Consider the following 19,839-nt stretch of genomic DNA (forward strand, 5'->3'; position numbering starts at 1 on the left):
CAAACGGGACTCTGTCAGATAGCTTCGACATCACTAATGGCAGCCGCCAAGGATACCCCCTCTCCCCCCTAATATTTGTACTCTGTATGGAACCGCTAGCTGCTCTACTTCGGGCAGACCCGAAAGTGAGGGGTATACAGACAGCCAACTGTGAGCATATAATTTCCGTGTATGCCGATGATGTTATACTGACCCTATCTGACCCCGAATCATCACTAAGGCATTGAAATGGATCAGGAGATTCGGACAGATATCCTTATGTAAACTTAATACGTCCAAATCGCAACCCTTGCCGGTGCCTTTACCCTTTTCAACTATCAACTACCTCAAGACACGCTTCCCCTAAGGCTACTTTCACACTAGCGTTGTTTAAATCCGGCGTTCAATTCCAACACCGGAACTGCCCGCCGGATCCGGAAAAACGTGTGAAAATGGATTACATTTGAATCCTGATCAGGATTTTGATCACAATGTAAAAATGCATTGGAAAAAACGGATCCGCCATTTATGGACTTTAACTTTTTTTTCACATTTTTCTGGTTTAACATGCAAAAGCCGGATCCGGTTTGACTGAACACACGGCGCCGGATCCGGCGTTAATGCAAGTCAATGGGAAAAAGGCCTGATCCGGCGTTCAGTCAAAGTGTTCAGGATTTTTGGCCGGACGTAAAAATACTGCATGCTACGGTTTTCTGAAAAGCCTGATCAGTCAAAAAAACTGAACTGAAGACATCCTGATGCATCCTGAACGGATTACTCTCCATTCAGAATGCATTAGAATAAAACTGATCAGTTCTTTTCCGGATTTGAGCCCCTAGGACAGAACTCTATGCCGGAAAATAAAAACGCTAGTGTGAAAGTACCCTTAGGGCTCTTTCACACCTGCGTTATAGTCTTCCGGCATAGAGTTCCGTCGTCGGGGCTCTATGCCGGAAGAATACTGATCAGGATTTTCCTAATGCATTCTGAATGGACAGTCCGTCCTTCAGGATGCATCAGGATGTCTTCAGTTCCGGAACGGAACGTTTTTTGGCCGCAGCAAATAGCGCAGCATGCTGCGCTTTTTGCTCCGGCCAAAAATCCGGAACACTTGCCGCAAGGCCGGATCCGGAATGAATGCCCATTGAAAGGCATTGATCCGGATCCGGCCTTAAGCTAAACGTCGTTTCGGCGCATTGCCGGATGCGACGTTTAGCTTTTTCTCAATGGTTACCATGGCTGCCGGGACGCTAAAGTCCTGGCAGCCATGGTAAACTGTAGTGGGGGAGCGGGGAGCAGCATACTTACCATCCGTGCGGCTCCTGGGGCGCTCCAGAGTGACGTCAGGGCGCCCCAGGCGCATGGATGACGTGATCGCATGGATCACATGATCCATGCGCATGGGGCGCTCTGACGTCATTCTGGAGCGCCCCGGGAGCCGCACGGATGGTAAGTATACCGCTCCCCCGCTCCCCACTACTACTATGGCACCCAGGACTTTAATAGCGTCCTGGGTGCCATAGTAACACTGAAAGCATTTTGAAGACGGATCCGTCTTCAAATGCTTTCAGTACACTTGCGTTTTTCCGGATCCGGCGTGTAATTCCGGCAAGTGGAGTACACGCCGGATCCGGACAACGCAAGTGTGAAAGAGGCCTTAGACTGGCAAACCGACTATATTGGGTACCTGGGCACTAGTATTCCCTCATCCTTTGGCCAAATATATAAATATAACTATACTCCTATGCTGTCCTCCTTGCGGGACGAAATGTCCCGACTGTCTTCAACTGAGATATCCTGGGTAGGCGGAATTTCGGCATTTAAAATGATACTACTACCTAAACTGCTTTATTTATTTCGCACAGTCCCCATAAAAGTACCTGACAGATCTTTTTGTCACACTGCATCAATACATGTCACAATTCGTCAAACCTAGAATGGCATATGGGCTATTAACTAAACACAAGCTATATGGAGGAATTGGCGTACCAAATGTCCAAGCTTGTTACATGGCGGTAAAATTGGAGACGATTTCCAGATGGAAAAGGGGCCACAATACCAACTGGACACAGACAGAAAATCACCTTGTCTCCCCTACCTCTCTCAATGCTCTTACTTATGAGTGCACTAAGAAGCTAACCCCAAGGGGGAATGTGTCCCCCCCCCCCCCCCCCCAGATCCTAAGGAAAAAGACTAAACACTACAAGGCATGTAAGGCCTAATAAACTCCCATGCTTCATTTAGTGAGCCTCGGCCATACCCACAGTGGGAGAGGGACCTGGGCTGTACTTTAGAAGTGACAGCATGGACTTCTGCCTTACAGGTAGTTCACCTAGCATACCCCGGACAGGCTTCACAGAGTATACCCCACGTCTTCTCCACTCTGCATTGAGGTCAGGTAGGCACACTACTACACACATTATGGTCTTGCCCTAAACTTGAGGCATACTGGACAGAAATGTTTGATATGCTTTCCTCCATGCTAAACCCTTACGATACCGGAGTTTTTTTCGTTTTTGCATTTTCATTTTTCTTCCCCATTTTCCTTGAGCCATAACTTTTTTATATTTCCGGTCACATCGCTATAACAGGGCTTATTTTTTGTGGGACAGGTTGTACTTCTAATGCTACCATTAATTATGGCATAAAATGTAGTGGGAAGCAGTAAAACAAAAATTGGGTGGAATTGAAAAAAAAAAAAGAAGCTATTCCTCCACCGTTTTACAGGTTTGGTTCCCACGGCGTTTCATTTATGGCAAAACTGACCCATGCCCTTCATATTCTGGGTCAGTACAATTACAACGATACCTCATATGTGTACGTTTTTTATGTCTAAATAGTGTAAAAATAAATTGGGATTTTTAAAATGGCATTTAAACTAGAAGTTGCTCATTTCTTATCCTGGCCTGCCATCTGGTGGCCAAAATAAGAATTGCAGCATGAACACTTAAAGCCTTGTCAGCGAGGCTTACAGTGTTCAGCGCAGCTACCAATAGCCACATTGGCCACACGGGGCATCGGTAGGAAGCCTGGATGCGCGAACTTCTGAGTTTTTGCGCATTTACATGCCCTGATCTCGCTTGATCACGGCATCTAAAGCATTTAATTACTGCGATCGGCATTATTACCGTTCACGGTAATTAGCCTGCAGGTCTCTGCTGTATGAAACAGCAGAGACCTGACGGCCATGGCGCCCACCGCACGTGCGCTGAGGGCGCCATGTTTACATATCGCTCAAATGGCATTGCTATTTCTAGAATTGGACAAAATCCCTAGACGCAGTTGGGTATTATGCTGTAAGATATTGGTGATAGCCAAATGTGTGATTACTAGACACTGAAGGGAACAGATGTCTCCAATAGATGAGGTACTTTCTACTATCACAACAACCTTCCAATATGAGAAAGCATTGACCCTCTCCGTTGAACCTCCACCGCACATGGCATTTGTGGTCTGAGAGTTCTTATGGAACCACACACTAACCAACACGCCGATACCCATTTGAACAACTATACCTCCGCTTACGTAGCCACTCTCCAACTTTAGATCGGTCGATCTGAACCCCTGATCTTACAACTTGCTGTCTACTACTAGATACCGGATAAACATGCATGAATCTTAACTGTCATCCTGGCCTGTTACTTATTTTGTCTACTTATATTGCTCATGTATCCACCATATGATACGCATAATATTCTGTATGTACATTCTACTATTTGCACCTTGTTCGCATTTATTCTTGGTCACCAACACGTCCATGTTCTGGATGTGCCGGCAGCTTATGTCCTGTTTATTGAAAATCCAATAAAATACTATAAAAAAAGAAAACTGTAGCATATTATTTGTAGGACAACCACTTTAAAAAAGAAGAGCCAATTTCCTTCTCAGACCCAGTGATACAATGTTACCACATTTTACAAACCCTGACTCATCCATCCCCTGGAAGACTTGTAATTCCTCACATCCTGTAAGTGATTCACGGATTAAATGTAATTAAAGGAAGAAAACACATTTCAAGTAGCCGGGCATAGACTCTGCAACGTGCCGGCGGTAACTGCTGAGCGGAGGTATGACAAACCTTTCATAAGTAAAATACAGAAAAATCATCAACATACGGTAAAATCCTCCATCTGCTGTGAAGTTCTCAAGAATTCTGTAGACCGCTTTTATAAAACCTAGGTGAGAACAATGGCCAATACACAGCTCCCATATACTGTAGCCTTAAAGGGACTCGGTCACCAGTTTCTAACCCCCTCTTTTAAAAATATTGTTCTGTCCATGGAGCCCTTGTGATTACTAAGGTGTTGTTATAAGCTAAATCTGCTGGCTCGTTTTGATAAAAAAACGTTTTATCTAACCTGTCAGTCATATAGTTAAGGTGCCCAGGGCGTTTCTCATGGTCTGAAGATGCCGCCCGCCGCCACCGCCGTTAGTGCCCAGCTCCTCCTCCGCTCTCGTCAGCGCCGCCTGAAAATCAAGAAATACGCCTCCGGCTCTCCCTCACTCCCCCCTCCTTCTTTTCTAAGATCCCGCGCGTGCGCACAGACGTGGGCAGACGTGCGGCTCCGGACAGCTCTTGGCAGGCTCTGACTGGCTGGCGGCAGTGTTCGTCTTATGAGGAGGTTGAGCGAAGTGCGCGCGCATGCGCACTTCGCTTAATGAGGCTGAATCTAAAAGTCTGCACGGGCGCATCAGGCACAGGCCTGTGCGCACGCACGGGATCTTAGAAAAGAAGGAGGGGGGAGTGAGGGAGAGCCGGAGGCGTATTTCTTGATTTTCAGGCGGCGCTGACGAGAGCGGAGGAGGAGCTGGGCACCAACGGCGGCGGGCGGCATCTTCAGACCATGAGAAACGCCCTGGGCACCTTAACTATATGACTGACAGGTAGGATAAAACGTTTTTTTATCAAAACGAGCCAGCAGATTTAGCTTATAACAACACCTTAGTAATCACAAGGGCTCCATGGACAGAACAATATTTTTAAAAGAGGGGGTTAGAAAGTGGTGACAGAGTCCCTTTAAACAGCAAATACAGTATGCCTAGATCTGCAGCAACATCAGAACTAGATAACAAATGAGATCTCACATACAGTCTAGTAAATCTGGATGACAACCCCTGTAGCAAGGCTAATGGTTAATAGATAAGAAATGTTCTTAACCCCTTCAAGACCAGTCGATTTTAAATTTTTTTTTTTTTTTTTTTTTTTACTCCCAGCCTTACCGAAGCTTGTTTTTTGCGGGACAAGTTCTTTTTTGTTTACTGGCACCTTTTGCGTTACAAATTATTATGCAAGTTGGATTTAAGTGTCATGAAGATGTAATTTTTTTGGTTTTTCAATTAAACTCATGGGTGGTACTGTGTCTCAGGGCTCTCTGGATCACTGAAATCAATCTCAAACACCTGTGATAATTAGTTTGCCAGGTGAGCCCAATTAAAGGAAAACTACTTAAGCAGGCCCCAGGTTTCAAGCAACATGGGAAAGAAAAAGGATCTCTCCAAATAGCGCAATGCCTGCTGGCGGCTGGGTCTCGGGCTTCCATACATGGCAGACAGCGAGGCCTTTGTGAGGCCTGGGGTTGCCATGGCAGCCATCGGCCCCCTGTCAGCGCAGTGCGGGGGGCCGATGGAGAGCCCTCTCCCTCTGTCATTCTCTTACATGCCGCGGTCAGTGTTGATAGCGGCATATAAGGGGTTAATCCGCCGGCATTGCCGTTTACAGTGATGGTGGCGGATACAGCAGGGGCCCCTGCATTGATCGAGAGCACGCAGCTCCTGTGTCCGCCCAATCATCATGACGTACTAGTATGTCAAAGGTCAGCTAGTCACTTGGTGCCATGATGTACTGGTATGTCAAGGGTCATTAAGCAATTACAAGCGCAGTCTGGCAATTACAGACAGGATTTTCCCACAGGGAATCCAAGGAGGTAACCCGTGGCTGACGATAAGATTACTACCGCCGATTTGTAGATTATCATGTTGGAGATCTGACCATGGATTAGTCCCAGTCAATGTCCCATGCAATGCAGATTCCCACTAAAAACAATTTACCAATGTGAACATACCCTTAAAGGGGTTTTCCAGTTAGCATTATAATAATCATTTATGAAGGTAGCTGTAATTTACTGCTCCTATCTCCCATTCTGGACTGTGGTCACATGACTATGTCCATGCAGCTCTTTCTTATTTCCTGTGAGGTTATGTCCATGGGCGGGGCAGTGATAGGGGAGTGTCTATATAACTAGCTGGTGGGAGGAGCTATAAACTAGCTGGGTGTTGTTAGAGGCGGTGCTGGAGCTGTGGTAGAGAAAGGAGAAGTGCATTATGGGTTTGGTTGGATACAGGAACAGGAAGTGCCATATACAGGAAACGAACCAGAGCAATTGGATAACATAGAGAAAATGGGTAAAAAAAGCATGAGGAAGATGTACAGAGGTAAGCAACTACACGAGTATCTGTTAAATAACATAGTAATCCTGGAAAACACTGATAATCCCTTAGTGACTAGCCTGTTTTGAGCCTTGCTGAGATTTTTTTTAATTTTTTTTTCATTGTCGCCTTACAAAAGCTATAACTTTTTTATTTTTCCATCTATGCTGTTTTTAATGTTGCTATTTTGGGGTACACATAACTTATTGATTAACTTTTATTAACTCTTTCTGGGACGGGAAAAAAACAGCAATACTGCCATTGAGTTTTTATATTGTAAATTTTGCTGCATTTACTATTAGCATAAGGCCTCATGCACACGACCGTTGTTTGGGTCCGCATCCGAGCCGCCGTTTTGGCGGCTCGGATGCGGACCCATTAATTTCAATGGGGCCGCAAAAGATGCGGAAAGCACTCCGTGTGCTGTCCGCATCCGTGGCTCCGTTCCGCGGCCACGCAAAAAAAATATAACATGTCCTATTCTTGTCCGTGGTTTGCGGACAAGAATAGGTATTTATATTGCCGGCGCCCGTTCCGTTCCGCAAACTGCGGAAGGCAACACGGGTGGCTTCCGTTTTTTGCAGATCCGCGGTTTGCGGACCGCAAAAAACTGCACGGTCGTGTGCATGAGGCCTAAATAAGATAATTTTTGCAGGACACCTTGAAGTTTTCATTGCTATCATTTTGGGGTACATAACACTTATTGATCCATTCTTATTCCGTTTTGTGCAGCGAATAAGCAAAAAGCAGGAATTCTGCAAATTTTTTATTGCTTTTTTTATGGTGTTCACCATACGGGATAAATTACATGATAATTGCATAGTTGGGGTTTTTATGGATGCAGCGATACCAAAGATGTAGATATTTTATTATTGCAATTTTGCAATTGAAAAGCGTTTTGGAATGTTTTATACTTTGTTTTTAACCATTTAATAGTTTCACAGGGGAACTATAATAGGCAATCTTTCTAAAATATATTACACTATTCCTGTAGTGCAGGGATGGCTAACCTGAGGCTCTCCAGCTGCTGCAAAACTACAACTCCCAGCATGCCCAGACTACCTACAGCTATTAGCCTGCAGCAGGGCACGGTGGGAGTTGTAGTTTTACAACAGCTGGAGAGCCGCAGGTTGGCCATGCCTGCTGTAGTGCATTATATTTTAATGTCACTGTTATACTGACATTCACCAGCAGGCTGCACCAGAGAAGCACAGCCTGCTAGGACACTCTAGAGGCAGGCCTGGGGGCTTCACTAGGCCCAGGCCTGCATGCATACACATGAGCACCCCACAATCTCATTTGTGGGGTGCCAATGAGGGACAGAGGTAGTCCGCTCCCTCTGTAACCACTTACATGCCGCTGGTCCTATTGCCCACGGAATGTAAGGGGCTAAACGTCCCGGATCTGCTCTTCCGCTGGTCCAGGCCGTTAGTGGAGGAGTGCGGCTCTAATGTTATAGCCATGTCCCCGCTCTCCTCTGCATGGGAGACCTGTGCAGCGCTTACACTGGGTCGCCATAAAAAGCCAGCGGCCCAGCCTAAGACTCCTTAGTAACCGCAGTAAAAAGGTGTATGGGTGGTCACAAAGAGTTAAGAAAAATCCTTATAAAATAAAGTTCAGTATACAATTATTATGTTAGAGCAAACTAAATCTAATCACTTACCCCCTCTTAAAATGTGCTGCATAGGCTCCTTGCAGGGCTGCCTCCAGGAAGTAGCTAAGTTCGAAGTCGTGACAGGAAGAGCTGCTCTTGGAATTCTTCGAGTGACTGCTAGTCATACTCTAAAAACATACGTTATAAAAATAAACAATGAAAAAAGGTTAAAGCAACAAAAAAAACTATAAATACCAAACAAGGGCAAGCAGAATAAAGTGATAGCGGAGGTGTATGGACAATCACTTCTGATTACGGGAAGCAATCTTGAGGTGATTTTGTTAGCTCTTTTGTCAACCCGCGCTCCTTCTGGGGACTCCACTTTGCTCCCCACATTACAAAAGAAGCTTACTGAAAGGTTCACTGGGTGAAGATTTAGCAAGGTGCTTTTTACGCTGGTCTTGATAGATATCCCCACTTCGCTGCCGGAACGTGTGCCTAATGTGCATAAATTAAGCGCATCCTCCGGCAGTCCATGAGCCTAAACAGAAATGTACCACAGCTCAGAGCTGCCGGAGATTTCTGGCTTCATTTGCACCAGAAAACTGATGTAAATGAAGATAAATTTGTTTTGGCTGTTTTTTGGAGGGTTTTTAAAGTCACATTCAAAAAACGCAACTTGTGACTTTTTAAAGTCAGTTTTTTGGTGGAAGGGAGAGGATAAGTCTCCCCCATAGACTTCCTATGAAATTGCCCACTGGCGAGTGTCTCTGATATAGATAAATGACCGTAAACTGTGAGCCCGCTGGGGGTAGAGATTGATAAGAGAGATGACAACCTCTTCATACCACCACAGAAGAATAGGATCCGTGTAGTGTGAAATAAGCCGGGCAGCGCATTTTTCCCTTTTTTTGCATGCTATAGAAAGTGTTCAGTGTCGCCCCCTACCCATGACACGAACAGAAGTATTGGAACAGTTTCACCTGTTGCTTGCTATACTGTTTCCCCATACTGGGTAATGCTTTTTTTTGTTGTCATAAACTAAAATAAGGGCAGAGTTACGTCGGCGAAACCCACCGATTTCATTGGCACTGGCCAACCATCTAATGTGTATGGTGGCCTCCTGACTCTACTTCAATGGCAGACGTTGGAGGAGATAAACATCAGGCCTCTGGATTTCAAAAGGCCAAAATTTTTGTGAAAAGACTCAACCAGAGGTCTCTGGCAGCAGTTTACTCCCCTCTCCCCATTAAGAGCACACGCATAGTCGCCAAGCATGCATGTATATTGGAGGGGGGGGGGTTTAGATTAAGATAAATATCAGCCATATAAGCATCTGGCCAACAACTATGCAATGTGTGTGGTCAGATTTAGTTGCATTGTTTAAAATTTAACTCATGTCTCACACTGTTGTTCTGTTCTTCCCCCTCATGCTTTACACTGCCGCTCTGACTGTTCAGACTGGCTGCTGCGTATACGTACCCCCATAAGCTCACATGAAGTCTTTGTGATTGACAAGACAACAAGGACAATATTGTTATAGATTACAAGCTGCAATACTTAAAATATGTGTGTGTAACATTAGGTACGAGATTATTAAAGGGGTTTTCCGAGATATTTTTACTGATTATCTTCTGAATAGGTCATTAGTATCTGATCAGTGGAGATCCGACACCTGGGACCACCACGATATAGCTGTTCGAGAAGGCACTGGCGCTCGCAGCCACGGCCTTCTCCAGCTTTTCCTCAGCCATGTAACATGAAGTTCATTGGTCACGTGGCCTAGTTGTAGTTCGGCCCCATTGAAGTGAATAGGGCTGAGCTGCGATACCAAGCACGGCCGCTATCCAATGTACGTCACTTGTGCTTAGTGAGCTGAGAGAAGGCTGCGGCCCTCACAGGATGCTGGTGCCTTCTCAAACAGCTATATTGTAGCGGTCCGAGGTGTCGGATCTCCACCGATCAGATGCTAATGACCCTTTCAGAGGATAGGTCATCAATAAAAATATATCTCGGAAAACCCCTTTAAGGAAGGATAATGTCTCCCGCATTATCACTGCTATTCTCGAGACTCAAAAGGCAGTATGGACGCTGATGCACACATCTGCCTCACTGATGGCACGAATGGTGATAAATATAACATACTCCTCTCTGGGATCATGAGTTATTACACACCTTGTCTAATTCTTGTAAGAAGACTTGGGCAATCCAGCTGGCCTTCTCAAAGCAAGCAACAGCTTCCTCTTCTCTCTCTGACAGACGAGCGCGGGAAGCAATGGTCGCATGTACTGCGCTCTAACTGACAAACCTTAGGGACATAAAAAAGCAGTAACAGAAGAGTGCACTTCACTTTAAGTTTAAAGAGAACAAAAATGCTGTCGACTCTGCAGGTAGCACATTAAGAGCAGGAGGAGCTGAGCAGATTGATATATAGATCTATGGGAAAAGATTCAGTATAAGGGCTCGTTCACATGAATGTACCTCTACAGGGGTTAAAGGGTGAACACCAAAGAACCACCAGGACAACAACCTTCGGTGTAGCCCAAAGACAAACTGGAGAGTTGTCCCGGTGGGTCCACACCCACTGCCTGTTACTCTAATCCAGTGCCCGGTGCTCGGATTTGTAGACTCAGGCCCGGGGATCGTGTATTACACATTTCCTTTGTTACAATCCATATTAAAGGCATAAAGAACTGGTAAAGTCTTAAGGTATTGTTCCAGTTACTTCCTATGAATAGTAAGAAACCAAAGCTCAAATATTAGCTCAAGCCGTGGTTTTTCATGAGCGTCTCACGTGCTCCTCGTAGAAACAGTCAAAGGAAGAGAAGAATAAATACACACACAATAGCTAGTCAAGAAATCTGGAACTCTGCCTACTTTAAAGGGAATTTTAGGAGAAATATTTAAATAAGAAACTAGTCAAATATAATAGACGCACAGGAGCCAGGAGGATTCCAGGAGCCAAGTCGTCAATGTGCCTACTAATTTTTTCTCCCAGCATGTAACATATTGAGCAATTTTCTACTGATGTCTATGGGAGCTGGCTCCTAACGTCTACGGCAGAAGTGAAGTACAGTGCTGAGGGCCACACTATCATACTGCCTCTATATACAGCATACCATACTCTTTGCTCTTCTATTCAGCAAGCATGTACACAGCCAGCTACACTGTAATTTATTGGGGTTATAGAAACATTAGAATTTTTCACAACTGCCATACAATAGGGATAGTTACATGTATGCGTGACCACCTCTCCACCACATCTCCTCCATTCTGGAATGGTTTATGTATACTTACCAACATTTGTAGTGATAAACTTGGGAAATTAACACGACCAAACACGCCTGGAAAGCCCACTTATGAGAGGGATCTACATATATGCCACCCAAATTTCGGGCCGTAGCAAACCATATTCACAGGGAAAATTCGGCACTGTTGGCAACTCTGGTTTATGGTGTGGATTTACCATAAATGATTAAATCAAAATCGTGTGTTGACAGGCATGTGCAGTGGCGCATGTGCAGGGTGTTTTCTCTTTTGTGAGCAGAGTAGGAAGGAGTGAATCAATTCTAACAAATCAATTTCTCTCATCAGCAAAAGTTCTTCATCTACGAGGGTCTGTCCCCGCAGGTGAAGAAGCACCCATCTGCCTCCCTGAGAAATCTCGCCCAAGACAGACAATCTTGCACTCGAGCAAAAGTGCAAATTCAGAGGCTACTGTTCATGCGCTGCTTTTCAGAAGAGGAGCGACGTGTGCACAGTCCAGTCACTGTTTCAGTAGAGCAGCGTCTCAGGACCAGGCGAGATGTTAATCAGGTGGCAGGTGGACGCTTCTTCACCACTGGGGACATGTGAAGAATCAAATTGTTCATCCCTAGAGCAGAGGCATGACAATAATTTTCTGTGGATCGGCCACTACTGTTCATCAGTCCAAGGTTTGTAATCAAAGAATAGTATAGCTGCAGTGGCGTAACTAGAAATGACTGGGCCCCACAGCAAATTTCTGAATCCCTCCCCCAAAACTTCTTCACAATCCCCTCCTCCTGTGCAACCCCCACTCCGGTGGCTAGTCAAGATGGCTCTCACAGCCACTACGTCCGTTTCCTACAGTGTCACTGTAATGTCATTGTTATAATACTGTTTAGGGGGCCCTGAGAATAACATTTTTTAGTCCTTATCCTGGGTGGGCCCCATCTGAGTTCGGGTCACAAAGCAGCCGCTTCCCCTATAGCTACACCCCTGTATAGCTGAATTCCTTTTGCAGACCTAGGCCCAAAAGAGGCAAATCTGATAGCGTGTATTGCTATTCAAAGAGGGCACCTTATCGTTGGTACATGGGCCAACACAAATGTGAAGAAAAATGTGTGCAAAGTGCCTCATATTTTCATGAATAGTAAGTGTAGCACCACACGTGAGTACAATACAATACACATTTACTAAGAGATAATAACTAGTGTTGAGCGAACTTGTGTTTTAAGTTTAGCGTCTAAAGTTCGGCTTATCGAAGTATCAACACTAATAATAACAACTCAAGACCACACAACAGCATTCATCAGAGGGCTCGATGGACCCCATGCTTTACATAACAAATGAGCTGATCTCTCTCCTGGGCCAGGATTCTGAAAAAAATGTATGATCCAATCACAAATGTTTATTTTAGATGCTCAATGTAGATTTCAGATCCTTTTTGAATTTTTATTTTATACATTTTGATTGGGGTTAGGTACCACAGAAAATGATTCCTATAAAAAAGAGCAATGTACGACATCAAAATGATCAAGAAACTTACACAGAAGTAATAAAAGTAACAATTAATCATCAAATACCATATGACTGGCTCACATAAATCAGATATGTATTAACTAGACATAATGCACACAATTCAACGTACTCTAACTATTCCAAAAGTCTGTACAAAAATATACCTATACTCCCCACATATCATCTAATATACATTCACAATAAATGCAAAAACGCCAGAAAATAATGCATAAAATGTAAAATATAAAATGTAAAATAGGTCTTGGTCCCACCACCTATATCATGCGGAGCTCTCACAGGTATATATACTGAATACAGTTGAGGATATATTGCTGCCATGTTAAAATAATTGTTTCAATTATCTATTCGTTCACTCGTCTAAGGGCACTTTCACACTAGCGTTTTTCTTTTCCGGCATAGAGTTCCGTCACAGGGGCTCAATACCGGAAAAGAACTGATCAGTTTTATCCCCATGCATGCTACGGTTTTATCTCCGGCGAAAAAAACTGAAGACTTGCCTGAACGCCGGATCTGGCATTTTTTCCCATAGGGATGTATTAGTGCCGGATCCGGCATTCAGAACACCGGAATACCAGATCCGTCGTTCCGTTCTGTGCATGCGCAGACTGAAAAAAAGGTGAAAAAAATAAATGCCGGATCTGGCATTTCAATGCATTTTTTCGACTGATCAGGCATTTTTAAGACTGATCAGTTTTATCCCAATGCATTCTGAATGGAGAGTAATCCGTTCAGGATGCATCAGGATGTCTTCAGTTCAGTCGTTTTGACTGATCAGGTAAGAGATAAAACCGTAGCATGCCGCGGTTTTATCTCCGGCGAAAAAAACTGGAGACTTGCCTGAATGCCGGATCCAGCATTTTTCCCTATAAGGTGTATGGATGTAAGATATACATGTTTTGCGAACTTTAACAAGATCTCCACATACAGTGGGGTGTTAGTGAAGACTCTGATATAAAAAAAAAGGAGGAAGGCGCCACATGTGTCAAAACTGATACAATTTATCCAGTTTTAATGCATAAGACGAGTGAACAAATAGATAATTGAAACAATTATTTTAACGTGGCAGCAAAATATATCCTCAACTGTATTCAGTATATATGCATACGAGAGCTCCGCATGATATAGGTGGTGGGACAAAGACCCATTTTACACTTTTTGCATTATTTTTTTGCGTTTTTGCATTTATTATGAATGTATATTAATTGATATGTGGGGAGTATAAGGTATATTTTTGTACAGACTTTTGGAATAGTTAGAGTACGTTGAATTGTGCGCATTATGTCTAGTTAATAAATATCTGATTTATGTGAGCCAGTCATATGGTATTTGATGGTGAAAGCTTTTTTAAAGCTCTAGTGGTAGGGAGCGGACTGGGCTCCATGTTAAAGGAGCTGTGAACTGAGCCAATCGTTTATTTAACAATGAATCATTTTGATGGAAAATGCAAAAAAGATCATGAGTTCAAAAAGACACTGTAATTAAGTGGACTTGATGATATATGGATGACGTGCTGAAGTCTTCTGGAAAGGGATCAACAAAAACATGCGGTGGAGGACGCTGACTTTCCCAGTTCTGAACCCACGACAGGAGCAAGAAGTGAGTGACTCGTTTGGCTGCTGCAGTGAAAATGTCCATCTTAGCATGTACAATAACATCTTAAAGGGGCCAAGATTTTGCTATTGATGGCCTATCCTCAGGACAGGCCATCGATAACTGACCATCAGGGGTCTGACAACCTGCACTCCCACCAATCTGCTGTTTTTAGCATAGCTCCGGCACTGAAATACACAGTTCTGTCCATTGTCTAGCGGACGGATCTGGCGACTGGATGACTCCCATGCACTTCAATAGGAGCAGTGCTGCAGTAATTAGCTCCGTCCACTAGACAATGGACGGCTCCTGTGTAGTTTCAGTGCCGACTTCTGTCGAAGGAGCGACATCTGATTGGCCGAGGTGTCGGACCCTCACTGTCAGATATTGATAGCTTATTCTGGGAATAGAGCATTACTTCTAAAATCCCGGGATACCCCTTTAAGGACACATTCACAAGGACATTTGTATTTGTTTTTTCCCACAGTGAGCATTAATGCAGAAAATTAAAGGAAACCAGATCCCGCGGTTTTAGCCCTAAAATCTGTTCCCACAACCTTGTCTGACATTACAAGACTTTTCTAAAGTTCTATTAGTCTCATTATTGCCTTAGAAAAGGAACCAGCAAGTGTCCGCCGGGAGTCTGTGAACCTTCTAAGTGTCCTAGTGAACCTTTTAAGTGTCCTGGTGAACCTTCTGTTGGCCCCTAATCTACCTCATCAACAGGCTGTCCAGCAGACCACTGGCGAATGTGCAGTGTGTTTCCCTTTTGCGAGCAGACGCATCATTGCAGTTTTCCGTGGACCGTGCCCATCAGTTCAAGGCTTTTAATTAAAAAATAGAATAGCCAAATTCATTCTGTAGGCCTAGGCCCAGGAGAAGCAAGTCTGATGGTGTACATTCCCATCCAAAGAGGCCACCTTGTCGCTGGTGAACGGGCGCGCACAATTGGTGTGCACAGTACCTCATATTTTCATGTACAGTAAGTATAGCAGTAATGCAGTTCAAGATAATCCATATTCACTGTTTGCCTACCTCTTAGTGCCTCGAGTAGTGTGTAGTGTGTGTTTGCTTCTGCATCTGTTTTTTTACATTATTGTCTTTTTCGTAATGCACGCACTGGTCCCCATCTTACTCCCAGGGTCAACGGGTTTCTCACTGAGACAAGCACACACGCAGAATGACAGTGGGCACAGAGGCGGATGCCAGAGTCCCACTATGGTGTCATTGAGCATGATGGGGGTAACTGTATTTTACGTGCTCTCTTGTATTATATTAGGTTCTGTCCTTTTTTTCCCTGCTTTGTGCTTTCTTTCTGCCATTTATTTTTCAGCTAACCTGAGGTAAATCTATTGGCGGATTCTGATTGGACGATGGTTGCTTATCTGTATCTGGGGTACCTGTTTTCTGCCCCTCCCATGATTGGCCAGCCGTTCTCTGTGGCGGGAATTTGGAATATTTATAGGAGCTGTCAAGCGGGTTCAGAGCTGTCAGTCGCCGAACCTGTGAACAAGAGAAGATGTCGTCCCGCCTGCCCTCCCCTTTGAAGTTGTGGTCCTCGCTAGGGGGACATTTGTGTTTTTTACTGACGTTTTAGTGGTGTTTGATTAATTTATGAATTAATTAATTATTTATTAAATTTGGTTTATTATGTATTTTAACCCTTAATAAAGGACTGCGGCCATTTTGCACCATATTTGGGTTTGGTCTTTATTTTAGTTAAGTGTTAGAAAAGAACTGTGCTCATATGACACCATGAGAAAGCGCTTTTCTTGAGGTGTCTATATAGTAATACTGACATCTTGGCAGAGGGAGGGCAGCAGATGGGTACTGTATATGGAGATGCCCTGACTATGACTATGGCTATATATATATATATATATATATATATATATAGAGATAGATAGATATCTATCAGAGACTTGTGCCTGTCACTGTTTATGAGGGGCTGTGGATGACAATGGATATGGGATATTTTTGCGGTTCTGGTTTATGAGGAGGTCTGTGTCTGACACGGTGTATGGAGAAGGGGATCTTTAACTGTACTGTAAATGAGGAGGCTGTGGCTGACACGGTATATGGGGTCACTCTAGTGCTTGCATTGTTTATGAGGGGCTGTAGATGACAATGGATATGGGATCCTTTTGCAGTTTTGGTTTATGATGAAGTTTGTGCCTGACACTGTTTATGGGGAAGGCGTTCTTTGACAGTGCTGTAAATGGGGAGGCTGTGGCTGACATGGTACTGTATATGGGGTCACAGAAAATAATGCACTAACACAATAGATGCCAACATTCTATATGGACTAAGCCGTCACTCTGATATGATAAAATCTGAGACTCTCAGCCAATATATTTTGATCAAAACACATCTGTGCCCCCCTACCATAGGCGACTTTGATTAGGTGGTACCAGGGCCGGCTCCAGGTTCATGTGGGCCCTTGGGCGATAAATCCCAGTGGGCCCCTTTGAGGCATTTTGTACATTTACATGTCCCTCTGTGGCTCCCGCAGGGTATAATGACCACCAGTGGCCCCAAACACAGCATAATGACCCCCAGTGGCCCCACACACAGTATAATGACCCCACAGTGGCCCTCTATTCAGAATAATAACCCCCAGTCGCCACCCATTCAGAATAATGACCCCCAGTAGCCCCCACACTGGGGGTTATACTGTATGAATGGGGCACCGGAGGTCATTATACTGTATGGTGGTCACTGGGGGTCATTATATTGAATGGGGGCTCTGGTGGTCATCATACTGAATGGAGGGACATTGGGGATCATTATACTAAATGGGGGGCACTGGGGGGGTCATTATACTGTGTAAGGGGCCCTCATAGTGTAATGATCCCCCCAGTGGCCCCCTCACATACCTATCATTGCTGGAGCGCAGGGGAGCTGGTGGTCCTGTCATTCACTAACCGCAGCTCCCTGCTCTCCAGCAATGATAGGTATGTGAGGAGGCCACTGGGGGGATCATTATAGATAGATAGGTTTAGAGTAGGACCTGCCTGACTGAGACCACCTTGGCGCTGGGTAGGCGGCACAGATGTGTTTTGATCAAAATAATATTGGCTGGGAGTCTCAGATTTTATGATGAGAGTAAGGGCTTAGTCCATATATTATGTTTGCATCTATTACTATAGTGCATTATTTTCTGTGACTTTTCTTTAATAAATGCAGCCATGTACATCTGCATATTCAGGTATCATATCGTGCAGGATGTTTAGTATCTTTTTCTGTATATCGGGTCACCCTATGGCTTTCATTGTTTATGAGGGGCATGGGATGACAATGGATATGGTCTGTGTCTGGCACTGGGGTGTTTACTGTATATAAAAGCATTATAATTGACAATGTATATGGGGTCACTCTAAGGCTTTTATTGTTTATGAGGGGCAGTGGATGACATGGTACAGTATACAGGGTCACCCTGGGGCTTTCATGACAATGGATATGAGTGATTTCTGAGGTTTTGGCTTATAATGAGGTCTGTGCCTGGCACTGTATACAGGGATTTTTACTGTATATAAGAGCGTTGTAAATGACAATGTATATAGGGGCACATTGTGACCTCATTTACAGTCTCCGCTTTAATTTTATTGGAGACCCTGTGGCTGTCACTGGATAGGAGCTGTCACTGGTAATGGTGACGATTAATGCATAGATACCCTTTAGCTGTGGGACTTTTATAGGGGGAAATAAAACACCCAGAAGGGCGCAACCAAGAAATTTGCTGAGCATGCACAAAAACGCCCTTCGAGTTATCCTCCTGAGTCTTGTACACAACCTGGATAACATAAAATCCAACAACCCCAATGTAAAATTTACAATTATTTGACCATTACTTCACATAGAAGACGCTCAGTGCTTTGCTGGAGGCGTCAGTTAGAGACATGCAGCATTTCCGGCGGTCAGTACATACCATTCGATGAGTTCTGGTGGTGAGAGAAGTCTCAAGGTAGATACAGCAGAGAGTGAAGAGCAGCAGATAGGGAGAAGATTATAGAGATATTCTCAAAGGAATCAGATTCCATAGATTTGGAGGCATCACAAGCAGCATCTGACAGCAGCGCAATTCCCAAAGCAGCAAAAAAAAAAGGAGATAGAAGACAGTTAAGCTTCAGGGAGTCAAGCATCGTCCCCGGCTGCTCCATATATTATATAAAAGAGATGTAAAGAGCACTTCCACCCAAAATCACCAGGGAACATGAGATGTTCTTTTCTATGCTGTGGATACAATTTTCATCAGTCACTTCTTAGTTATATCTGTAATGTCTGCAATGGGTTAATATACTGTAGAGAGGGCCACTTAAATGTCCTCCACATTTGGCTGATGTGTGTGGGATTCTTTTCGGACTGGACCCAAAAAAATTATGAAATAATATGAACATTGCAAGGAAAACAAACTGCGAAAATCGGAGGCATTTTTGCAAATGAGCATGCTCTGATATCCACGTGGATTTTTTTCGGCTACCTAAGGGCTTATTTAGACGGCCGTATGCTGTCTGCAAAAATGCAGATCATTTTTTTGGCGGATTAGATGCAGACCCTTTTCTTCCGTTCTACGGCTCCGCAAAACAAATAAAACACGTCCTATACTCGTCAGTGAAAATCAGGACGTGGCCCCATTGAAGTCTTTGGGTCCGCAAAAATGCGGAATGCAATCAGTTTTTTTTTGCGGACATGCTGAAAAATGGATCCGCATTTTTGCGAACAGCATACGGCCGTCTGAATGAGCCCTAAGGATTGGGTTTTAAAAACCCACATGTGCTACATTGTAAATTGCCGCATATTTTCGGTGCAGAATCCCCACTGAAAATCCAGCAACCATTCCACATATGTGACTGTGGCTTAAAGGGGTTATACCAGCAGCAGCACTTATCACCTATTCAAATTACTGGGACCCCCACTGATCACAAAAACAGGGATCATCCAGTGTGAATGGAGGGATGGTATGATTGTCGATCCTCAGCTCCATTCACTTCTGTGGGACTGGCATAGACAGTGCTCCGTCAGTTCAGTGATCGGACCCCCAGCAATGAGACATCTAGCGGATATGTGATGAATGCTGTTCGTGGGGTAACCAACTTAAAAGGAACCTGTCATGTTGAACCCGGTGTATGAGCTGCAGGCAGCATATTACAGCACAGGGGAAGCTGAGCAGAGTAATAATTTTGTTGGAAAAAAAATTCCCTACAGGGTTTTCTCTGAAATCCATTGCATGACTTCCCAAAGTCAAACGGTTCCTTATGCTTGCCCAACACATCATGTTCAGGAATTGAATGCTGCCCATCCCTTCTGACAGGTGCCACAAGATAATCCATATTGTTACTTGACCTGTTTTAATGTTATCAGTCTGCTCAGCTCCTCCTGAGCTCTAACCCGCAGATACGACACCACATTTCAGCTGCGCTTGAAACAGTACTTCTGTATTTCACACTATAATTCTTCCCAGACTGAAG

The 19,839-nt window shown here is 44.3% G+C and overlaps 1 protein-coding gene across 1 annotated transcript in view; it reads right to left on the bottom strand.

The window, feature by feature from the left end:
- Positions 1-19,839, bottom strand: part of TTC7A (tetratricopeptide repeat domain 7A) — a 367,921-nt gene that overhangs the window by 309,868 nt on the left and 38,214 nt on the right. Inside the window, exons 4-6 of the mRNA XM_044289765.1 lie at positions 12,237-12,254; positions 10,175-10,287; positions 8,069-8,187 (exon numbers count right to left, since the gene is read on the bottom strand). Coding sequence (XP_044145700.1) covers positions 8,069-8,187; positions 10,175-10,287; positions 12,237-12,254 — 250 coding nt within the window. The remainder of the gene's footprint in view (positions 1-8,068; positions 8,188-10,174; positions 10,288-12,236; positions 12,255-19,839) is intronic.

This window comes from Bufo gargarizans, chromosome 4 (genome assembly GCF_014858855.1).
Source record: "Bufo gargarizans isolate SCDJY-AF-19 chromosome 4, ASM1485885v1, whole genome shotgun sequence".
NCBI classification, from domain to species: Eukaryota; Metazoa; Chordata; class Amphibia; order Anura; family Bufonidae; genus Bufo; species Bufo gargarizans.